This window comes from Eptesicus fuscus, chromosome 15, assembly GCF_027574615.1.
Source record: "Eptesicus fuscus isolate TK198812 chromosome 15, DD_ASM_mEF_20220401, whole genome shotgun sequence".
Classification (NCBI taxonomy): Eukaryota; Metazoa; Chordata; class Mammalia; order Chiroptera; family Vespertilionidae; genus Eptesicus; species Eptesicus fuscus.
Genome location: NC_072487.1, coordinates 55,243,427 through 55,267,317, shown reverse-complemented (window position 1 = coordinate 55,267,317; position 23,891 = coordinate 55,243,427). Strand labels below are relative to the sequence as shown.

At 40.8% G+C, this 23,891-nt stretch overlaps 1 protein-coding gene across 1 annotated transcript in view; it reads left to right on the top strand.

Annotated features, from left to right (window-relative positions):
• The window catches only part of GRIN3A (glutamate ionotropic receptor NMDA type subunit 3A), a 151,566-nt gene that overhangs the window by 98,111 nt on the left and 29,564 nt on the right, over positions 1-23,891 (top strand). The window contains exons 4-6 of the mRNA XM_008141843.3: positions 9,493-9,638; positions 13,612-13,727; positions 22,759-22,910. Coding sequence (XP_008140065.2) covers positions 9,493-9,638; positions 13,612-13,727; positions 22,759-22,910 — 414 coding nt within the window. The remainder of the gene's footprint in view (positions 1-9,492; positions 9,639-13,611; positions 13,728-22,758; positions 22,911-23,891) is intronic.

Genomic DNA, 23,891 nt, shown 5'->3' with positions numbered 1-23,891 from the left:
CAGATGTCATGAGCACTAGGCTCAGAGACAGAAGGTCTTCATTAAATTTCTGGGCTTTCATTTATAGTTGTTACCACTGTATCCGTTACATGTTAGTACAGTACTATCACTTAACCAACAGCCACAAAACATTGGTGACATACAACGAAAAGCATTTATGTAGCTCAAATGCTTGTCAGGTTTAGTTGACCTAAGCTGGTTGTTGGCTTCAATACTTGCTGGGCTGACGGGGCTCTGCTCCACCTGGCTCATCTTCCAGCAGGCTAATCCAGGCACGTCCTTCCATGGTGATAGGACAAGTAGAAATGTGCAAGCTCTTTTCCAAAACTGCTTACATCTTGTTGGCTAGCATTCGAGTAACAAAAGGAAGTCACCTGGCCAGGACCAGAGTTAAGAGGGAGGGCACTCAAGGTCACATGGCAAAGGGTGGGAATCAAAAAGGGAAGAATTGGACCCATTAACCCAATCAATCAACTGCACCCACTTAATCTCTCTAGAGTTTGGTTTCCTACTCTATAAGTGGAAAACACAATCCCTCCATCTTTTTATTTTTTAATTACACTGGACATTCAATATTATTTTATATTAGTTTCTGGTGTATAGCATAGTTGTTAGGCATTTATATAATTTACGAAGTGGTATGTACCCTAAATAATTCTAGTACCACCTGTCATCATACATAGCTATTACAATATTATTGGCTATATTCCTTACATTGTATTTTACATGACTATTTTGTAACTATCAATTTGTACTTCTTAATCCCTTCCCCTTTTGCACCCAGTTTCTCAAAACCCCTCCCATCTGGCCACCCTCAATTTGTTCTCTATCTGTGAGTTTAACAACTTCTTCATCTTGACATCCCAGGATTATTGGGAAGAAATGTATAGAAGGTGTTTTGAAGTTCTTTAGCTGAAAAAACATAGACCAAGTTATTATGGAAATCTAAGAGATGGGTGTCACTCTGTGGTTTGCCTTTCAGCTAGCCATACATTTAGACAAAACACTAGTTCCTTAGATAAAACATTAGCCTCACACAAGGCTAGTCCATTTTCCAGGCTATAATAAAAAAATACAAAATAATCTAATATAAAATAATATTGAATGTAAACTGTAATTGAAAAATAAAATTTTAAAAATAGCTTCCAGTTACAGTTACTTTTTTATACCAATGAGATACATTTAACTTCTTAAAAAACTAAAATAAAAAAGAAAGCATGCTTTTAAATTTAGTGTAAATTAATTAATGTCATGAGTTTTTAGGTTCTGCATCAACTTTCACTTTTTCCTTCTCTACACTGTAGGAGTATTTCCAGTTTGCACCAAGCCAGTTTCTGCATATGAATAATAAACTCATTTCATGCTTCTGGTTTGTTTGCTGTGAGGATTACTCAAGATAGTGGAATCAGAACTTCCATGCAGGTCAAGTTCCAGAGACAGCATACAAGTTCAATATGTGAAATGTGGGGATGGCAAAGTTCCACTCAGTTGTCTCATCTTAGCCAAATTGCTTAATCTTGCTGATCCTCATTTTTCTCAACTGCAAACTTTATGAATCATTGCGCATTGTTTTTTTATTGTTGCTGCATGAAAATTTTCTCAAATTTGCAAAAGAAGGCGAAAGAAAATGCCTTTTTAACTCAGCTGACTGCTGCCCTCCGATGCTTGGCTCACAAAGCAAAATGCTACTTTAGTTGTGCTGCTCTTGTGATTCATTTAACAGGAGCAAATGTGCTGAACAGAAAGGAAAGATAAGCAAACACACAGCTCAGCTGTAAACTGGGAGATGGTCTCCAGTGGAAAAGCTGGGACAATGCTTCAGGCAAGCTGCCCTGGGGGAGGGGGTCACCTCCTCCGGGATGCATTGATTCAGAGTAGGTGCTTGACTCTTTGAGGGCCCCTCATCATGGCACCATCACTGATCCCCTGAGCACTCCACAGCAGAGGCAGGTGGACTAGTCATTGGCAAATAAAATTATTAGATACAGCCCAACTCACTCCCAAAGGCTAGCCTCAGAGAAAAATAAAGCAAGAGGAAAGGATTTCTCTTCTTAATTATTATTCAGTAGTTTGTCTTCCTATTTGTGTGGTGTTTTTTCTTTTTAAAGAAAATGGTATATTCTTTTTTAAAATATATTTTTATTGATTTCAGAGAGGAGAGAGAGAGAGACAGAAACATCATTGATTGGCTGCCTCCTGCACGACCCACACTAGGGATCGAGGCTGCAACCCAAGCATGTGACCCAAGTGGGAATTGTGACCTCCCAGTTCATAGGTCAATGCTCAACCTCTGAGCCACGCCGGCTGGGCCTGTGATGTTTTTCTTTAGTACCTTCTCGAAGAGGCTGGCTTCCTGGGATCCAAGCTGTGGGATTACAGACCTTTAGGCTAAACCTCCCACTGTACTTTTGCACCCAACCTACCCAGAATGAAAGCCACATTCCTCAGGTCATGCTTCAATATTTAATTCCTCTGAGTTATATAATTAAATAAAAACTGGCATTCAAACTTGTTTCTCAGCCACAAGGATTGCGTGGTGTTGGGCCAAAAAGCTTACATCACTAGACTGGAGGTCAATTTATAGCTATTTTCATCCATTTGCATTTAATCAGCCCATAATTGCTGACTCTAGTTCAGGCAAGGGCCTTCCTGCCTGCTCAGTGGGCGAGGACAGTACTGCTGGTGAGGGGCAGCCACTAAGTGAGAAGTTTGGGTTCCATGGGCCACAGGTCATTTTTCACCTTGAAGTTTTTGGTTGGATAGTAAGTCAATTATATAGACAAAAGGGTTCTTCTGATGCCATGGGCTTAAAGGAATCCTCCCTTTTTCCATAAGAGGTGTCTGTTCTGGCCTCAGCGACCTGGTTCAGGCCCCAACTCTGCTATTTACAGTGTATTCACATCTTCAGAGGGATCATGGTTCTAAAATAATTGCATTACGATCATAGTTAACTTTGAAAATCCCAGTAAGACAATGCCTTACAGGTGGTTGGATTCTAGAGTCAGCTGATAGGTGTGTATCACAACTGTCTCCAGCAGCCTGGGTTGAAGAGACTGGGGGGAATTATTTTATGTCTCTGAGCTCCATTTCTCCATCCATGAATGGAGTTATTAACAGAACCTACCTCATAGAGGCGTAGGAAGTCTGAAATGACATGATGAATGTGCAGGGCCATGCATGTCATCAGCACAATAAATCATAGACACCCGTATTAACAGATCGTTAGGAGCTAACTAAGCTTTCTTGATTGGCTGTGGGGATGCGGGTACAATGGCCGAACTCTTTCAATTTTGTGGGTGAGGGACCTGAGTCAGTGTCACAGCAGTTAAGGGAATAGCTGATAAAGCAAATAATGTTTATACTGTGTACTATAGTGGTCAAGAACATAAACCATGGAGCCACACAGGCCGCTCAGTTCTGTCATTTACTAGCTCCATAAGCTTAGACCAGTTAGTTAGTTGCTTTGTGCCTCTGGATTCTCATCTATAAAATCTATGTAATGATAGGATCTGCCTCATAAGATTATTGTAAGAATTAAAAAAGGTAATATGTCTAAAGCATTTAAACAATGCCTGGCACATGGTGGGCCACATTGTCATCATCACCACCATTGTGATGATTATTATTCCGGGGGTCTTGACTGGAAAGCATCACTAGTGTTGGTGGTATCAGTAGTGAAATAACTAGTCTGACATAGAAGGGAGAAATGGACTTAGCACTACAAGATCAGTCAACATGAAATGGGATTTGAAGGGGATGTTGAGGAAGACGATGGGAAGGGTCTCGGTGAACTGAAGAGGATAGGCTACTCCAAATGAATGGAACAAGACATTGGGACCAGGGCCAGAGAAGATGCAAAACAAAATGACTTACATGGAAAACAAAACGAGGAAACAAAGACATAGAACATTGACAATAGAATAGTGATAATTCCCCTGTAGAAAATCTGTAATTCTTTGAGTTGCTCTCTGTAGTGTCTAAGGGACAGACACTAAAAAGACCATGATCATGGGCCGTCCCTTTGTATTACTATGCATGAGACAGAAAGATACCAAGGACGTTCAGAGGCCTCGTAAGTGAGTAAGTACCTCAGGGCCATTTTGTGGATGTCGATAAGCAAATTTAATTCAAGAAATTACTTTTTGGGAAAGGAAATAAAGATTGGAAACTTGTGATTTCATAAAGAGTAGATGGGGAAATGTTGAACAGAACATACTATAAAGAAAAATAAAGAACAATTATTTTTATCAGCCATATTCATTTAGGGAGGGGATTATACATTCCACAGGATTAGATGTCGGGTTGAGTGAGGGTTTTTCAAGCTCACCTTTGCATTATTTGTGTGATCTAAGTAAGTCCCTTCTTTACCTTTCTCATCATGGGCCTAAATCTGAAGTTTGACAAAGTTCAGAGCCCTCCTGTATGACTTTTGGCTGAGCAATTTAGGGCGAGTTATTTAAACACAAGCCTTAGTTTCTTGTGTGAAAGTTACAGATGTAATAAATACCTCATAAATTGTTATGAGACATATTAGATAATCCATGTTAAGGTTTTTGCACAATGCCTGACACATAGGAAGCACTTAATAAATAGAAGCTCCCTAAATTATCTATAACAATAAAAGCATATGCTAATTAGACCAGACAGCTGAACAACTTTCTGGACGTCATTCCAGATGTCCTTCTGGATGAAGCCACAGCAGCAGGGGCCAAGGCAGAGGCAATTAGGGGTGATCAGGCAGGCTGGTGAGTGGTTAGGGGCGATCAGGCAGGCAGGCAGACGAGTGGTTAGGAGCCAGCGATCCTGGATGGCGAGAGGGATGTCCGACTGCTGGTTTAGGCCCGATACAGGCCGGGCTGAGGGACACCCCCTGCCCATGGACGAATGTCATGCACCAGGCCTCTAGTTATCTATAAAAATAAATGAATGGACTAAGAGGTCTTCAGCATCTGCAGCTACTAATGTCTCCTCTAGCCTCAATTCCATATTTTTGCAGCCTCCCCAACTTTGACATCTCTCTTCAGGTTCAGCCTCCACCTGTAACCCAGGTAGAATGAACAAAGGAAGCAATAAGATGACAGTGAGGCAACAGAGACGAGTGTGAAGATGTGGTGATGCGGGCAAGGGAAGAAGGAATAGGGCTCAGTCCTCCTACAGCCACCCTCAAGACTGATGGATATTGAGCCCAAACATTTGACCCCCACGGGATAGAGGATGAATGTGTTTGTTATAGGGAGCTTGGTCAATCCCCCTAGCTCATTTTTTACCTTTAATGACTAGAACACAGAAACTATCAGACTGCTTGTGCCTGGTGAGTGGAATAATATGCATGAATGAGTTTTGTAAACAGCACAGGTCAAATGTTGCTGTTTTTGCTGCTGTTGCTATAACTGACAAACACCGTCTTTAAAAACCCAAAGGATATGGGCTCTTTGTCTGCTTTCTTTAAGCTGGCACTGGCTGTTTGGATTAAACTGACCATTAGGCTTGAGGAATGTCTATCTTATCTATAGCTTCTCAAAGAAAAAAGAATCCTTCCCAAAGGCAGTATAAACTAGAGATTAATAATACAAGTTCTCAGGTTTCTGGATTCCGTTCCTTGATATGCCACTTTCTGGTTATGTGTGGTCTTGGGCAAGAAGTTGCTTTAACTTCAAGCTTCAATCCCCCCTTCTTTAAAATGGGAATAATGCCCTGGCTGATGTGCTCAGTGGTTAGAGCATCAGACTACACACAGAAGGATTACAGTTTTGATGCTAATTCAAGGGCACGTACCTGGATTGCAGGTTCAATCCCTCACCGTGGTCAGGACGCATCTGGGAGGTAACCAATTGATGTGTGTCTCTCACTCAATGTCTCTCTCTCTCTCTCTCTCTCTCTCTCTCTCTCTCTCTCTCTCCTCTTCCTCCTCCCTCCTCCCTTCCACTCTCTCTGAAAATCAATGGGGGGAAAATATCCTCAAATGAAGATTAACAAAAAATAAAATAGGGATAATGATTATATGTATACAGAAGGTGCTGTGAAAATTAAAGGAGTGATGAATTTAAGACCTTGGCATAGTGCCTGGAATTGAGGTATCCTATAAGGGTTGGCTATTACCATTATTAAAATAATAGAAGAAATAATATAGACAGTGTTATCTATATTTTAAATATTTAAATATTATCTACAAATATAGGTAATATTTTCTATCTCTAACAAAGTCCTCATCAAAAGGATGAGTAGTGGAGGAAAGTGGCAAAGAAAAGGATGAGCAAAGCAACTCATCTACATTTAATCTGTGTATTATGGTCATTTCTCAAAATCCTCCAACCTGTGGAGGCTGCTGCAACACCCCCGGCCCCTGGGATCGAAAATTCTATTCAAAATTAGTCCAAGCATCATACTAATGCTTCTATTTGAAATTTCGTAACCAGAGCTTTCCTATTACTGATCCTAGAAAGAAAGGAAGTACTGAGTAGTCAGGACCTCCTATTGGAGGACTGAGTACTCCACGCGGCTGTAACAAGATGTGTCGTCATACTAATGCCTAAATCTGGGCAGTGTGCCCAGGAAGCCTGAGGAGATTTATCAGACCTACTCTGTTCATTCACCCGCAAAGGTGGCATCTCTTCAGTGACCAATGGGATTTTTTAATAGAGAGGAACATTTGAAATGCGGAGTCAAGAAAATAATTAGATCAATATTGTCTATACCAGGGGCTGGAAAACATTTTCTGTTTGCACCAGATACTAAATATTTTAGGTGTTGTGAAACCAGATAGTCTCTTTCCCACCTACTCAGCTCTGCTGTTGTAGTGTGAAGGCAGCCATAGACGACATGTAAGTGAATGGGCGCAGCTGTGTGCCAGTAACTCTTGATTTACAAAACAGGTGGCTGGCTGGATTGGTCCGTGGGGCATAATTTGCTGAGCCTCAGTCTCTACGAGGGACTTAATGCAATGACTCAAGTTGTCAGAATGACCCGGGCTAAAGCTCAGATAAATCAAACATGATGTCAAAGTGTGTGTTGACTAGAGATTAGCTGACCTAACACACGGAACTTCAGACCGAAAATGGAGAGACAATATAATGCTTAAGTTGAAATGGACAAACTTAGCTTCTGTAGAAGAAAATAAGAATAATATGGGGAAAATTACAACCATAAATGACTCAGTAATTCACATTGGAAACTGGGTAGGGCTCTGAAACATTACTCGCAGCCTTATTTTTCTATATTCTAAGGTAGCAATTTTCAACCAGTGTGCCGCAAGCATTTTTAAAACATGTAATACCTGACTATTTAGTCAGGGCACTGACCTCTTTTCCCTTAGATTGTTAAATTTAAAAAATAACATCAGCCAACACAACAATAGCCATTCAGTGTGAATGAATTGAAATAATACCTATGTTTATCATTTCAGCCAAATATATATATATTTGTGTGCTGCAGAGTTTCAGTGATTAGTTTGTGTGTCATGAGATGAAAAAGGTTCTAAGGTTCAGAGCATGATTAATAACTCAGAGAACACACATTTATGTTTGCTGGGGACTGTCCTAGTGTGCCCGATGTTCCTGTGTAATTATCAATAGTAATGCTTTTTAAAGAAGTGTCCTAGGCCCGGCCGTTATGGCTCAGTGGTTGAGCATCGACCTATGAACTAGGAGGTCACAGTTCAACTCCCGGTCAGGGCACATGCCTGGGTTGTGGACTTGATTCCCCAGTGGGGAGCATGCAGGAGGCAGCTGATGGTTCTCTCTCATCATTGATGTTTCTATCTCGCTCTACCTCTTCCTTCCTCTCTGAAATCAATAAAAATATATATGTTTTTTAAATGGCCCTTTCCAACCAGTTTGAAAGGGCATTGTACTAAGTCCAGTGATACATTCCATTTATTATTTAAGTATAAATCTCAGATAAATACAAATGTAAACCTTAAGTGAGTATATTCAATATTAGGGTTGTTTTATAATCTGAAGCATCACAATTACCTTGGACGTAGGCGCTTGATTCTTTCTAGAGTTTGCTTCTGTTTTGTGTGGAGCCCATTTGTCTGCTTTCTGTGAAATGTCTAGCTGACTCTTCTCTGTGTGGGCGCTCTGCGTAGAGTTCAGTATCCCATTAATTCTGAACAATTCACATACAAATAGGTAGTTTAACCTCACATATTTCCCCAAGGCCTGAGGAGGTTGACGCAAATATAAACAGACTTGGAAGAGCTGGTGAAATTTTTAGCTGAGACTTTAAAGAAATTCTTTTCTCTCTGGGACTTTCTGGCGATGGCTGTAATCCAGCTCAAGTGCTTCAGCTCTGTGTATACTCTTATCCTCCCTCCTTGATTCAAGCTCTCTGACATCCCTGGCTGTTTGAATTGCACACCACATGGATACACAGGGTGGACGATGCTAGTCGATCGGGTTGCATCAATCGCTCTTAGACCCCTTTTCTGATTCTATTATTCTGTGACTGCTGAGCAGCCCATTGGTTTTTTTTTTTCCCATTAGAAGCTCACACAGAGACATTTTTAGAGAACATATTGTTTTGAATGAATTAAGATAAAAATTAAAGCGAAAAATAATTTTAAGGGGAAAGATAACATGAAGTGTGACAGAAATATTATACTGGTAATATATCTAACCTAAAAGAATTTTGTGTTAATAATGACAACCAATATTTCTTAAGCATCTACTATGTTCCAAGCACTGTATGTATTGTATAATTATGATGATGATGGTGATGATGATGCCAGTAATAGCAGCTATATGTTCAGGACTTATGACCACACAAATGAGGGAGGCATGGGCCCTGCCCTCCTAAAAAACTTATGAGCCAGCAGGAAAAGCAGACATTGAACAAATAATTCCAAGTGTTATCTACTCTGTGAAATTGAAGGGTACAATGAGAGTCAGGCAGACTTCTCTGAAGAGTGACTTTAAGGACTAGCTACACAAAGGGAAAGTAGGGTTAAGTTCCTATGGCATCTTGTCAGCATTATAATGAAATGACATTGAATGAATTATTCTTTGAGGACCTATTATATAGCATAAAGACAGATTAACATAAAATAGATACAGGTACACAGTATTGCAAAGTTTTAAGTTGGTCTTTGTCTATTCCAACCAAGGAGGAGCACAATTTATTACCTTAACCATGGAGTATTTTTTGTCTGATATGCAGTTTATAATAACTAGATTTATCCTACATGCCAGTTTATACAGCTTCTAAAAAATTGTCATGGGTTCTAAATATAAAGCAGAAAATTGTTTTTGTATTTTCTGTTTATTGTTTCCATCTCTTTGCTTCTGAAGGTAGGACAATTACTGATGTGAAAGCTGGGATATGAAAGAGCATCTCCCTCCTATGTCTGCATATTTCTATATGCATATTTATGCAATTTTATGCCTATGTGTGGCATAAAATTCTACATTATTAGATTTCAACGAGTGGTGGAAAAAGAAAATTTTGAAACCAATTCTAATTTATATTAAAGACATTTCTTTTTCTCCCTCATAGCTCCATCATCCATCCCAGGGCTTCCGCTTTGGAACTGTCCGGGAAAGCAGTGCTGAAGATTATGTGAGGCAAAGCTTCCCCGAAATGCATGAGTATATGAGAAGGTACAATGTACCAGCCACCCCCGATGGAGTGGAGAATCTGAAGTGAGTGTCAGCCTCTTGGGGCCAAAAAGTTCTCACTGAGGCAGTGTTTGTTGTTGTTGTTTTTTTAAATGACAGTTCAATATACCCACTGTGTGTTCAGTAGTACCTCACACTGTGTGAGATCCAGGAGACAGTATGGAACAGTTTGCATTTAATTATGGGACTAAGATTACTAGTTACCTGCATAGTCCCAAGTTGGCAGTAGCTTTGCTCAGAGTGCCAATGGGGTCATTAGTGGAGCAGATGGTGGGGGAAGCAAGTGTTGGCTTGACTTCACTTGAGAAAACAATGGTGCAGAAATGATAAAACACTCAGGGAATGTGGCCAGAAGATAAAGTGTCCCAAAGCACCCATTTCCTTCACAGTGAATCTCTAAGCCCATGGACTCTCTCCTCTTTTCACAAGGAAGAAGGATTTATCTTAGAGGTTTCCTGTAGATAGGAAATAAGATAAAAGGCAATGATCCCATGCTTGCATCCTTCCCATCAGAATCTGTGAGAAGCAATCAAGAGCAATGCCATTGCCATGGCAGATTACTGGAGCCTGTAATTCAGTGAGGCAGAATGCAAGGGAGGGTGAGTAGGTATGGATCCGCTCATCTAGTCGGCCTGGGAGAGGGGAAGGAATGGCTCCCAATAAGTAGTCCTCTCCCTCCTGCCTAATGGTCCCAGGACAATGACATATAGTCAATCCTCCAATCCCTAGAATTGCACAGCATCAGGAAACTGGTTTCTCTATGGTTGACCACAATAATCTTCCCAAATTCTTTCTTTTTTTAAGAAAGAAGGAAAATAAATAACTTCATTGGATAGAATGGCTGGCTCTGTTTTTCTCAAGACCCCTAGTAATAGGCCCCTAAAACAATCTTATGGACTTTAAACTAGAGTCTAGAGAGGAAGCCCAGTGCTCTCAAATTTGCGACATTATATATGATGCTCAAATACTATGAAATGGTACTTTTAATTTTGCAAAAACAGTAGAGTTCCTCCAACACACAGAGTTAAATGCTCCTTGGCCTCCCTGCTCCTCTTCTGTATTCCATTTTTTGGGCAAACGCATGGCTGAGAGAGAGAATAAGGTGTGGCTTCCAGCTAGGTATCACTGGCTGACAAACCAGGTTCTTCTGGCACAAACGGGTGTGATGGGCCACTGGTGCTCTCCCCAGCTCCACCTCACTCAGGGTATTCATTTATTCTGGAAGCTTCACCTGAGAAGGCCCCAGTGCTCAGAATTGACTCCACTTTAGCCTGGAGAGAAAAAATAGGTAGAAAAGCAGGTATAGATGAAGAAGTTGAAGTCCAGAATAAGCAACTTGCCCATGGTAATAGCAAGTGGCAGTCTCAGGACTAGAATCACATCTCTAGAATCCAACCACAACTGTAGGCTGGTTTAGGAACCATAACAGAGAAGTAGGTCCCAGATGGCCAGAGGAAGCAATGGTCATTGGCACCAAGAAGGAACTTGACCTGCTTAACATGTGTCAAAGAGTAGTCCGTGTTCCAGTAGCATCCGTGTTCCCGTTAGCACCTGGGAGATGTGAGAAATGCACAATCTCGGGACTCAGCCCAGAATCTGCCGGACAGTCTCAGAGTCTAGGAATGTCTTTCTCTTTAACAAGCTCCCGCAGTGATTCACTGATTGAAGTGAAATTGAAATAGAGGCAGAGCTTATCATTAATGCCTTCTCACTTCTAATCTCTGGGCTTCTGTCTCCACTTGTGGCCTAGTCACTGCCTAAGCTCTCAGCCACCACTCCAAGCAATGACAGTCCTCATGTTACCTACCTGATATCCCAGAGCCCTGGCCTGCAGGGCACAATCCCTGGAGTCCTCTGTACAGGAAAGGTTCCTCCTGTGTTAAATCTGTCCCTCCCTCTCTTATCAAAATTCCCCTGGGCTTAGTCCTAACTCACTTAGGGCCCTGCTTTCTGAGATGATGTTTTTCTAAGAAAGTAATCCCTACTTAAAGTACTGATTTCTTTTGGTATGTTTATATATGACTATGTTTTGTGTTTTATGTATTATGAAATGAATGTTCAAAAAGAGCACGAGTCTATAATGAGAGAAACCACTAGAAGCTCTACCAACAATAAGGATGATCCAGCTACACTAGAAGCTGCTTATACCCGGCTCACACCCAGCCACTTCCTCACCAGTGGCTCAGGGCCCCATGAGAGTCTGTGAGCTGATTGCTTCTTGCCTCCCTATGTAATAGAGACCTGTCATAGCTAGCCGCACTTTGCAGTCTGAAATCAGTAATTATTTAAGGATACCACTGAGAGCGGACCTCATGAATTACTTGTTAGGAAAACTGAGCCCCAATTTTTATTGCAACCGTAAATATTTGCAGAGTATTGGTAAATGGTTGCTCTGTGGCTCCCAAGGTAAATTCTGCTAACATAGTGGTAAAACTTTGGAGAAATGTCTTGCAATTCCACTTTTTTATTTTATTGCCAAGATTCCATTAAGGTTCCTCATCATCAGTTCCTAGGAGAACCCTTTTTGACACTTCCCACTGCTGTAGAGCTAGGAGATGTTCTTCATTTGGGGTAAAGTTAAACATGGGCCTCACTGTAACTTAAATCCAACACCCCGTGGAAAAGGGGATGGGTTGTGAATTGGTGATTTTACTTCCTGGAAGAGTAGAAGGAGGAAGCAATGGTCATTGGCACCAAGAAGGAACTTGACCTGCTTAACATGTGTCCATGTGTGCCCCAAACAAGGCCATCTGTGTAAAGATGTACATCCTGCCCAATGATGTCTAGGACTGTCTTTCTCTTTTAGGTCTTGATGGGCCCTGGCCATGTTCTCTGTATTGAATTCCAACAGCCTCATTTTTTGCTCTAAATGAGGAATGACTCAGCCCAGATGGGGCAGAGACGAGTTGTTTTTGCCCAGCTGTTTGGACAACCCTGAGAGTCAGAGTCTTTCTTAGGTGGATATATGTCCACATCTTTCCAAAAAGGATTTGAGGAGACTGAAAACAAGAGTCATTGCATACAACTTAAACAATTCTCTTGGAAACTCCCCTTTCCTCATCCCCCGCCCCAGCCCCCCGCTTTGTAAGTGGGACCAACTCTGTGCCTGGTCCAAAAAATGGGGAGAACACATAAAGGATGCACAAGGCATCTGTTGGCATCTGAATCCCAGCCCATGGCCGATTCACTGATACTATCTAGGGACACCTGCTTAAATGATTCTTGCCAGAACTGCTTCCTGGAATGAGAGTGAGACATGAATCTCCGGAGATAAATTAATAAAACAGATTACTGAGATCTATCACAGATTATTCCCCTTGCATTTATTGAAAGCTAGCCTATAGACTTCAAAGAGACCTTAACTCCCTTTCCCCCAGGAATGCTAGATCTCATATTTGCATTTCCTTATATCTCCTCCTAAATGTGAAATAATCCCTGGTCTCTGAAAAATATGATAGTGATCATGACAGGAAGAAACGAGAATATCCACATGCTGATAATGAACCCACCTAGCTCCAACACTTCCTCGCTGTGTAACCTGGATCAAGTTACTTTGACTCTCTGAGCCTCAATGTCCTCATCTGTTAAAATGGGATAGTACCACCCACTCGTGATTTCACGCGAGTGATGAAATGTATAGAGAATAATAAACACAATGTCTAGCACAAAGAAAGTCCTCAGTCAGTGAATGAGAAATGAACCTTCTCATTCCATTCAGAGTCACTCTGACTCTTTTGTTGGCTCTAGAAGTAATGAAGGACTGGTGGATAGACCCGTTGGAAAGAGGTCATGCTCTCTCATAAGAGAGGCTCTTTCCCCTGGTCTCTTCTCTACAGGTCAGTGAGATGCCAACAGGGCCGAGTCAGCAGCTAGCTAGCTTGTGCTGCCCTTCGTGTCCAGGTTTTTGTCCCCTAAACAAAAGCCAGCTGTCAACCTTAGTGCTTCCTGTTCATTAAGGAATCATTTTTCACTTTTCTTCTCTTGGTCTTAAATGTAGGAATGATCCAGAGAAACTAGACGCCTTCATCATGGACAAAGCCCTTCTGGACTATGAAGTGTCAATAGATGCTGACTGCAAGCTTCTTACTGTGGGGAAGCCATTTGCCATAGAAGGTATTAATCAGTCACTCTCAATTCACTCTTACTCAGGATGTGCTCATTTTGCCAACCTAGCAAGTCACAAATGCCAAAGCCAGAGGCAAAATGCTATTCATCTTCCCTTGTGTTCATTTTCAACGCATAAGCACTTAGCTATTAAGTTGCTGAAGTTAGGAATTTATTTTTCACCTACTCCACAAACATGTATTTACCCACTGTTAGGAAGAGGGGAGAAAAAAAGAAAACCTTGTTGTTACTCAAATGATGTTGCTGCAGATATCTTGGAGTGGTGGCATAGTGTCATAAATGGGGAGTCCAATTTTAAATTAATCTTTATTTTCTAATGGCCAAATCATGTAATGAATCTGATGCAAAAAAAACTAGAATGATTACATTTTACCACTGGAAGGACCCCAATGTTGAGCTAACCTAATACACTTCATACACAAGAAAGTCTGGGGATGTTACATCACTTTTTCATAACCACACAGTTAGGTGATAATACTGGAATTAGAATCCCAACCTCATGGTTCTTAAATAAATGTTTTTTCTACTAGTTGAAAAAAAAATAGAAAAGAAAATCTCATTCTGTAGCTTAGTAACCTTTAAGAGTACTAACAAAACCTCGTTTGGGACCTCAGGTTTGCCTTTCTCCCCACTGGCAGCAAACTTTTGCTTCCAAGTTGATCAACCAATCAATCAAACTCTAGGACCAAAGAAGGATTGCTTTGTCAGTAGCTCCTTTCATTCTGGACAACAGTTGATATATGGGACTGGTAGTTTGAACCAGCAAATTTCATGTCTCCCAGCTCCCAGCTTCTCTCCCCTGACAGTACACCCTGACCCTCAAGACAGCCATGTTCACTTGTCAGAAAACACTTCAACTTGAAACAGTCCCAGGGCAAGTGTCCAAGCCCTGTTTCCATAAAACTGTACTTTCCTGTATGTTAACTAGTGCAGCGAGACTATTCTGATTCCAGTTTTCCAACTACAGTTGGTCTCTGTCTCCCCGAAACACATCAGCAAATTTTGTACTTAAGTCTTTGCTTTTGTGATGAATGAGAATATAACAGCTGATGCTATTTCTTCGTACCTTCTCCTCAGAAAAAAATCAATCTCCTCTCCAGGCAAAGTGACCTCCACCTGAACCAGGGATAGAATTCAGGAAGAGAGAGATTACATTGTAGTGGTCTTCTATTAAGGCTGCCGTCTGAGCCCGGATGGCGTGGCTCAGTGATTGAGCACCGACCTATGAACCAGGAGGTCACGGTTCAATTCCTGGTCAGGGCACATGCCCAGATTGCAGGCTCGATCCCCTGTGTGGGGTGTGCAGGGAGCAGCCAATGAATGATTCTCTCTTATCATTGATGTTTCTATCTCTCTCTCCCTCTCCTTTCCTCTCTGAAATCAATAATATTTAAAAAAAAAAAAAAGAAAGAAAAAAGACTGCAGTCTGAGATAGCAAAGTCACAAAAATAAAAGAAAAAGAAAGTTTAAAAACCCAAAGAACATTTATTATATAACCCTATTTTGATGTAGCAATGGAAAATTCCCATGTTTTTGTGTGGAATCTGCAGATATAGAAGGTATGTTACTTTTTTTCTGTCCTAGATTCACTGGGTAATTGAGGTCCCTTCTGCCATTAGCAGCTACTGAACAATGAATCATTGACTGGGGGCATAAGAATGAGGGACTCCACTTCCCACCTTTGTCCTCAGAGAACACCCTGTCTTGTCAAAAGGCTGTGGTGAGATGGCTTGTTTGCCTCTGCTGGACCCCAGCACCAGATGCCACACAATTAACTCCCGCTGACTCCCTGTTTACATTCCCCCCTGTGCTCCTGAGACTTCTCATCTTGCCATTCTCATCATCTCCAGACACCACGTTGTCTTCAAAGGGGATAAGCACAAAAATGGCCCATGGAAGAGCTCTCCCTGCAAGAGAGCAGAAAGGCTACAGACTTGAACAGAGAGAGCATTCTCATGGTCATTGTTGCTTTATTCTGGGGAGTGGGGGGAGAGGGCGGGGAACTATTGCTGATTTATTCTGGGTGAGGTGCAAATCAGAAAATTTAATTCAATACTGCCCCTGGCAACAAGTTCACAACCTAAAAACAGAACTTGGCAAAACACAAAGAGAAGTTACTTCTAAGTTATAAACAGCAATGTGATGAAGATACTAGGGAAAGGCTTGATTGCTGCTCTTTGAAAAAGCATATTAATTTATAGATTTTTAGGAAATCTCTCTCTCTCTCTTAAATATATCTTCATTGTTGAAAGTATTACAGATGCCCCCTTCTTTTCCCCTGTTGATCTCCCTCCACACCACACCCCCTACCACAGGCCTACTTCAGGGAATCTTTCTCTCTTAATGAAATTTTTAAAAATATTACTTGCTTTCCTTTAACAACATTTAGGTTTCTGGAACTTATGAAAATGTAGGCTCTATTATTAATTCATTAGACTTTATAGGCATAAAAATATCATCAAAGCAACTTATGAACAATTTTTACTTACAGGACTGTTGCATATGTCTGGTTCCTTTCACAGGATCTAGGCATATAACAGTTATGTGATAAATGATGTATTACCCATTACATAACTCATTCGGTTAGATTTGAAATAAGTACTTAATTCAGTCGCTAATGTAGTCATCAAAAGCACCCTGATGTTCTGCATATACTTTTCCAGGTGCTTAAACGACTTTGGGAACTTAGGAGGGAAAATGGAGTACATTGATTCCGTCACGCTCAATGTACATTCACTCTGTATAGTACTGATATCACACCACTCACTGCGACTACTGAATACACCCCCAACTTCACCACTCTACGTTTATCTAGGCTTGAAAGATAAAAGGTGAGGCAAATGAGAGAGACAGTGGCTCCACGCTGAGATTGAAACCTTTTCGTGAGGACTTAGCTCAGCAACCCAAAACTATTAGGAATTTAAGAGCATGTAGAAAACCTTTTGTCATTTTAAATACTATATACACCAGAGAAGACAAAGACATAGTGTGTGCTCTGAGGGTTGGGGAAAGGGGAAGAAAGTGTTAAGATAAAGGAATACATGTCCCAAATTTATGCATTGGAGTTAGCTGACAATAAAGGTCAAATGAGGAAAAAGAAGCGGAACTGCACAGTAATGATTTGTGACCTTTCTGCCAAAGACCTTTGCCCATTTTTGAGTTTGTTCTCTTACTTGTTTTCCACTAATTATTGAATACAGTTCTTGGAGCACCAGCTGTGAATCTGAGTGTTTGGGTTAGAGCAGAGTTGCTGTTACTACTGTGCTACATGGGGCAGGTCTTCAGGTTCCTCATCTGCATAATGGGTTTATGAATAATATATCTATGATAGGGTTGTAAAGATTAACTAAAATAAGACATGTAAAGTATGTACAAGCACATAGTAAGTGCCTAATAAATTATTATTCAGTATGTTGAATTAAGAGATTAAGACCAATTCACATAAAATTGTCCCAGGATAGATAGCCTTCAGCTTTTCCCACACACTTCTCTCTCCACTGTGATGTACTGGGGATAAAGGAACCTCATTCTTAGTGTCATCTTTATAGTTGAGACAATTGCAATATGTTCTCAACCATTGCCCCAGAGCAGCTACTAGTAAATATGGTATTCCAAGGACTGGCTGCAAAACTGAATTAGTCTTTCTTAATAGAGCCTTTTTTTTTTTTTTAATGCTACCTGAAATCTTATTTTCAAAATATCTATTTTCCAACCACATTTCAGGAAGTTCTCTTAGTCCATGAATTTTTAACTATACATTTCCTAGCCAAAATATATTTTCACCACTCTTAGGCTGAGTAAAGCTGATTTATCCATGGGGAAAAGATCGGGACTCTATTCTGAAAATTGTTCTCTTGGGCTATTAAGCTGTATGCAATTTCCAGGGTGCCTGATGCCTTCATCTTTAGGGATGAAGGATTCCATTTTGCTTCATCCATCAGCCACAAAGTAGTCAACCTCGTCTTTATTGCAAAGCCATGTTTCTAATGATAATGAAAGCAGCTCAGGCTGCTAAGTCGAGTCAGCAATTTAAAAATAAGAATTCTTTGACCAATGAACACAGCAAATTCGAAAAGCAACTGATAAAGAGAAGGATGGGGATGAAACCTTCTAACTTATACTATTTTATGTTTCTGAATAAAATGGAATTTTATGTCTTTTAACAAATACCTCTTCTCATTGCCATGTAACTTTTGTCTTATTTCTCCCCTTGATAGTTTGTTTTAATTATCTAATAATTATTGTTGTTAAAAATCATTAAAATGACAATATTCAATATATGCAGTAGAATAGAAAATTAAAAAGGACAGTAATCTATTTTTAGCAATTGCAGCTTAACTTTGACATGATGGAGTGGAGTGATTTAAAATTTATTATTTCCTATGTAGCAATCTTTTATAAATGTCTCTGAAACTTCAACATAGCTTTCGCCCTGGGACAATTTTTATACTTTTGTTGTAGTGCCAAAATTCTTTTCTTAGAATATGTAGATTTATTACAAGTATTAACTTCAGATTTTTAAACTGTCTTATCATGTATTTTTGTCACATCTTCCCAAAATACCACCGTACGAATCAGTCTCAGATGTCTTCTCTCATCCTCTCATATGGTAGCAATCTATCATTCATCTGAACTCCACAGAGTTTTATCCATTCTCCTCCTTGCATCCTAGTCATTATATTTCACCCATATTGAACTTATGCCTCACCTATCTTTTTTCCCAAGAAAAGCCCTGACTTCCCACTATGTTGGATAGTTATGTATGTGTGTCTCATTTCCCCATGTCACCATGAGCTTCTCATGGCCAGACCGAGTGTCTAATTGAACTTGGCAGCCTCTACAGCACTTGGCGGAGTGTCTGATACAGAATGAACATTCACAACATGTTTGTGGGATTAATGAATAGATGCATAGGTGTGCAACAAATGCTTATGAAGTGAAAAATGAAAATAATTCTGCCATTGCTACACTAAGCTGGGCTGAGTAATTTAAGAGGGTTTGTAGGAGGAATAATAGAGGCAGGGAGCATCCTTGCTAGTTAATTTCCGATGTCTAGATGGCATATCTGTCTATACACACTCACATTTACATGGACAAAATATGCCCATCAATGATATATATTCATGTCTGCTGTTGAAAACAAACCACCATTTAGATGATTGCGGTTTTGTACTGAACTGCTGCCTAGTTTGGGGGATCACATCAACATGACTGTGGTGCTATGGCCTGCATTGAAGGGGCGGAAATAGCCAAGCTTTCCCTTGACTTGGTCGCATGCTATTCTAGATACAGTGGACAGAGCACTGGCTTTAGACTCAAACAGACCTACTTTCAAATGCTGGCTTTGCCAACTGTGAGCTGTGTGACCTTGGGCAGTTTACTCATTCAGTCTTTAATACTTGAGGAATACATATTCTGCTTGGGTTCATAAAGGAACTAGACACACAGTGTGGAATGGTGTCTGGCACACAGTAGGTGTCAGTATGTTCTAGTTTTTATCATTATAAACCCAGAGTGATTTCAATGAACTGTATGCTACACTCTAGTACACACAATCTTAGTCTAGTGCATGATCTGCAAAACAGGGTAGGGTTTGTAAAAGGTTTATTATAGGAGCAGGACTTGGTATATAGTAAGCCCTCGATAAATATTACGAGTATTTGTTGTTGTTGAAAACTATTGCCACAGGGGCTGAATATTATTGTATTTTTACAATATTTTTATGATATAATAGTTTGTAATATATTGTGAGAAAATACAATAATATTCAGCAAACCGGGCCTAATTATCCTGATCATTAACCCGCTTCCACCAGAGAGTTCCAGTTCCTCCTACTCTATGTTTGTATATGCCTCAGTTCTTCATCCTCATGGCACTTATCTCATACTAGGGGCCCAGCGCGCAAAATTGCACGAGACCCAGGACCCAGAGTCCCGCGGCTCACAGGACCCTGAAAGAGTCCTGTGGCTGCTGCTGCCACGGGAGGGGGGACCCAGAAACCTGCCCGCTACCCCGGTGGGACCCAGAAACCCACCCGCGCCTCTGGTCAAGTCCTCCAGATTCAAGTCCCCGCCCACCTGCGTGCACCTGCTGCGCACGCAGCCTCCTGCTGATTCGTCATTACTGCGTGATGGCGTGATGACCACAGGCTTTTTATATAATAGATGTAATAAAATAATCATTGTACAGTCATTGTTTAATATCTGTCTCTCGACTAGAGTGGATACACCGCAACTGCAGTGGCCATATCTGCCTGGCTCACTGCTAAATCCGGACCACTCCACACAGTGCCTGTTCACTCAGTATATTTGTCCATTGAACGAATGAGTGAATCAGTAAGTCAGTGGATATTATTATACACGTGCCTAGGATTGTGCCTGGCATGTAAATAAGGATTGAGTGAATGTATGTGCAGCGGAACTGTCAATAGCATTCGTTGTAAGAAGTGTTTCTAAAGAAAACTGCTACATCCTTACAATTACTCATCACACACACAAAAAAAATGTTATTTTATGATAACATCTGCAGAACAGGCTGCTCATGTAAAGCCTTTTGTTCTCAGTCTCGCCTTTCCAACCAAAACTCGGCACAAAACAGGCCCTCAAAATAGCTTTGTGTATGAAAAATTCTAATCATGCTCTTGACATTGTCAACATTTCCTTGACTTGCCATTGTTAAGGAACAAACAAAATTACCAGGGGATAAAAAAACATACAGCTCTTCAAAACTCAAAAATTTTCTCCGCATTAGTTATGTCTTGTCTTTTATTGGTTATGCTCACATCTCAGACCTCATCCTTTCTTAAAGAAGGTTTTGTGTAATTTATGTATCTGCAATAAAAATAGGAACAAAAACTAATCTACTTGGAAGTAAATTGTTAAGATACAATAATTTTGGCAGGTATTTGTCACCAGTAAATATCCTTGGACTCGTGACAGCCTTTTAGTTTTTATCTGTGAAAAAGAAAGTAACTATATTTTTAGTTTATCTTCCTCAATTATCTTGAGGGCAAAACATCTTTTTTTAAAAAATTCTGCTATTCAATAGCTCAAGATAAAATGCAGGTAATTAGCTCTTCCACATGGCTCATCAAAGAGATCCACAGTGCAGTAACAGTTTGGAAAGCAAATAAAGGCACACAGAGTGAGGATATAGGGTCCAAGCTGCTTAAGAGAGCTGACACCAAATTCCCTCCACCTGTGTTCCTCCCTCATCCTTTCCCCTGACTCCCTTGCCTTCAGTAACTACTATCCTGGATTTTTGGTTGGTCATTTCCTTGATTTTTTTTCTAAACATACTTTAACCACATACATATGAATTCCTAAAAATAGATTGTTTTGTTTTGAATCTTTTTACATTTACACAGTGGATTCATGCTGTAATTTTCTGGAACTGACCCTTTTCACTGCCTATTATACATATATATATATATATATATCTTTATCAATTTCAGAGAGGAATGGAGAGAGAGAGAGATAGAAACATCAATGATGAGATAGAATCATTGATCAGCTGCCTCCGGCACGCTTGGGGATCAAGCCTGCAACCAGAGCATATGCCCCTACTGGGAATCGAACCATGACCTCCTGGTTCATAGGTCGACGCTCAACCACTGAGCCACTGTGGCCAGGCTCAGTCCATATCTTATTGCTAAGAGTTATCCGTATTATTGCATGTAGTTCTAATGAATATGTTTCACACTATACTATAATATTCCAATTGTGTAAATATTCCACAATTTATTTACCATTTTCTTGTCAAAGCACCTTTGGGTTGTTGGCAGTTTTTGCTATTATGAAGAGTGGCTCTCGTAGCATATCTCCTGGTGTGCTTGTGGAAGACTTCTTTGGGAATGTACTTAAAACTGCTGGTCTTAGAGTATATAAATGTTCACCTGAACAAAACTGAATGAGTACTTGCAACATCAAACTGTTTTCCAAAGGGGTCACATCGATTTGCATGACCACGAACAATGTGTAAGTGATCTTATTGATCTGTCTTCTCCCACACTTGGTTTTACCAGACTCATTGTTTTAATCATTGAAGTTAATTATACGTTGTTATTGATATTTTAGTTATGCTATCGCGTATGTTTCATGGTCTTACTGTTTAAAAATAAACAAAATAAAAGTAAAAGAGGGTCATGCATGACCAATGATGAGACTAATATCATAAGCCAAAGATTATAATTACAACCCACTTTTGTGTACTTCAGGTCTAGAGCAGGGATGGGGAACCTTTTTTCTGCCCAAGGCCATTTGGATATTTATAACATCATTCCTCGACCATACAGAATTATCAACTTGAAAATTAGCCTGCTATGCCAAAACCGGTTTGGCTCAGTGGATAGAGCGTCGGCCTGCGGACTCAAGGGTCCCAGGTTCGATTCCAGTCAAGGACATGTACCTTGGTTGCGGGCACATCCCCAGTGGGGAGTGTGCAGGAGGCAGCTGATCGATGTTTCTCTCTCATCGATGTTTCTAGCTCTCTATCCCTCTCTCTTCCTCTCTGTAAAAAATCAATAAAATATATTTTTTTTAAAAAAGAAAATTAGCCTGCTATATGTGGTCAAACACTTAATTAACTGACCCCTAATGCCATGGCAGGGCCAGGCCAAATGATTTTGCGGGCCTTCTACAGCCTGCAGGATGGACGTCCCCCACCCTGGTCTAGAGGAAGGGCTCTAGCAGAAGCGGATAGGGGATCCTAGCCCTGGTAAAGACCTCAACGGGGGCTTCTAAGAAATACCTTGAAAGGAAGCGCAGAGGCCTTGGGATACAATGCACCGCCTGCATACTATGCACAGCCCATTCCTCTCCTTTCCAGACTCATCTACTCCGAGGAGCAGCAGATCGAAGGTAATCATACCTCAAATATCTTTGAGTCCTTTGAAGGCAAGATGGTGATGGTCCACCCTACCCTTGTTCCCAGGCCTCATGGCCATATCACATGAGTGTAGCGGCAACCTCTTAGGAGCCTCCCAGGTGAAAAACTCATCTGAGACTATCTTTTCTCCTAGGATACGGCATCGGGCTCCCCCCCAACTCTCCGCTGACCTCCAACGTATCTGAGCTGATCAGTCAATACAAGTCCCACGGCTTTATGGATGTGCTGCACGACAAGTGGTACAAGGTGGTTCCCTGTGGCAAGAGGAGTTTTGCTGTCACCGAGGTAAGGGAAAACTGCGGATAACATTAACACTTTGTATAGCTTTACCTTGAAGACTAGGGTGTGTTTTTTCCAAACGGAAAACAACCAATTCCCTTTTATAGATGTGAAACGAATATCCAGAGATCTTAAGTGATTTGCCCAAGGCACACAGATCATCAGAACCTGCTTCTTTCATGGCAATGCTCTGCCTTTACGATGTAATTATAAAGAAACCTGCAAAGGGAGCCCGAAATTGGATGATTAAGATAGGAAACTAAAAGGTGAAACAAGAGCCCCCAAGAGCTCAGACATTTAAAAGAGAAGCCAAATAAACCAGCACAAGGTCAGCCTGACATTTAAAAAGAAGAAGAAAAAAAAAATCTAAAGCCAACGATAATGGCTTCAAATCGCTTGCATTTACCAATAACGCCCAACTATGAATTTCAACACAGACTCTTCTCCTGAGTTCCAGAACCGTGTATCTGATTTCCTATTTGACATCTCCACTTGACTATCCTGTAGGCATCTCATATTTAACTTGTCAACAGCTGAATCCTTGATCTTCCTGCTGCAATGTGCTCTTCCTTCCATGCTTCACATCTTGGCAATGGTACCTCTGTCCGTCCTATTACTGTTTCCATAAACTGGCAGGTGTCCTTAATGCCCCCCACGTCTCACCTTCTATATCCATCAATAAGCCACATCTTTTCTTTCTATAAAATATGTCCCACACATGCCAATCTCCACAGTCATCACTTGAGTCTCCAAGCCATTGTCCCTCACCTGGACCACTGTAAAAGTCTCCCCACTGGTCTCTTCTGTTTTCATTCCTGCCTTTCTTCAATTAGTTCTCCACATGGAAGATCACTGTTCTGCTTAGAAGCTTGCAATGGCCTCATGTTAATTAGGGAGCAATGTAAAGTACTGAGCATGGCCTGCAGTGCCCTGTGGGATGTGACCCTGCCTAATTCTTCAGCCTCATCTCATGCCACTTTCTCTTAG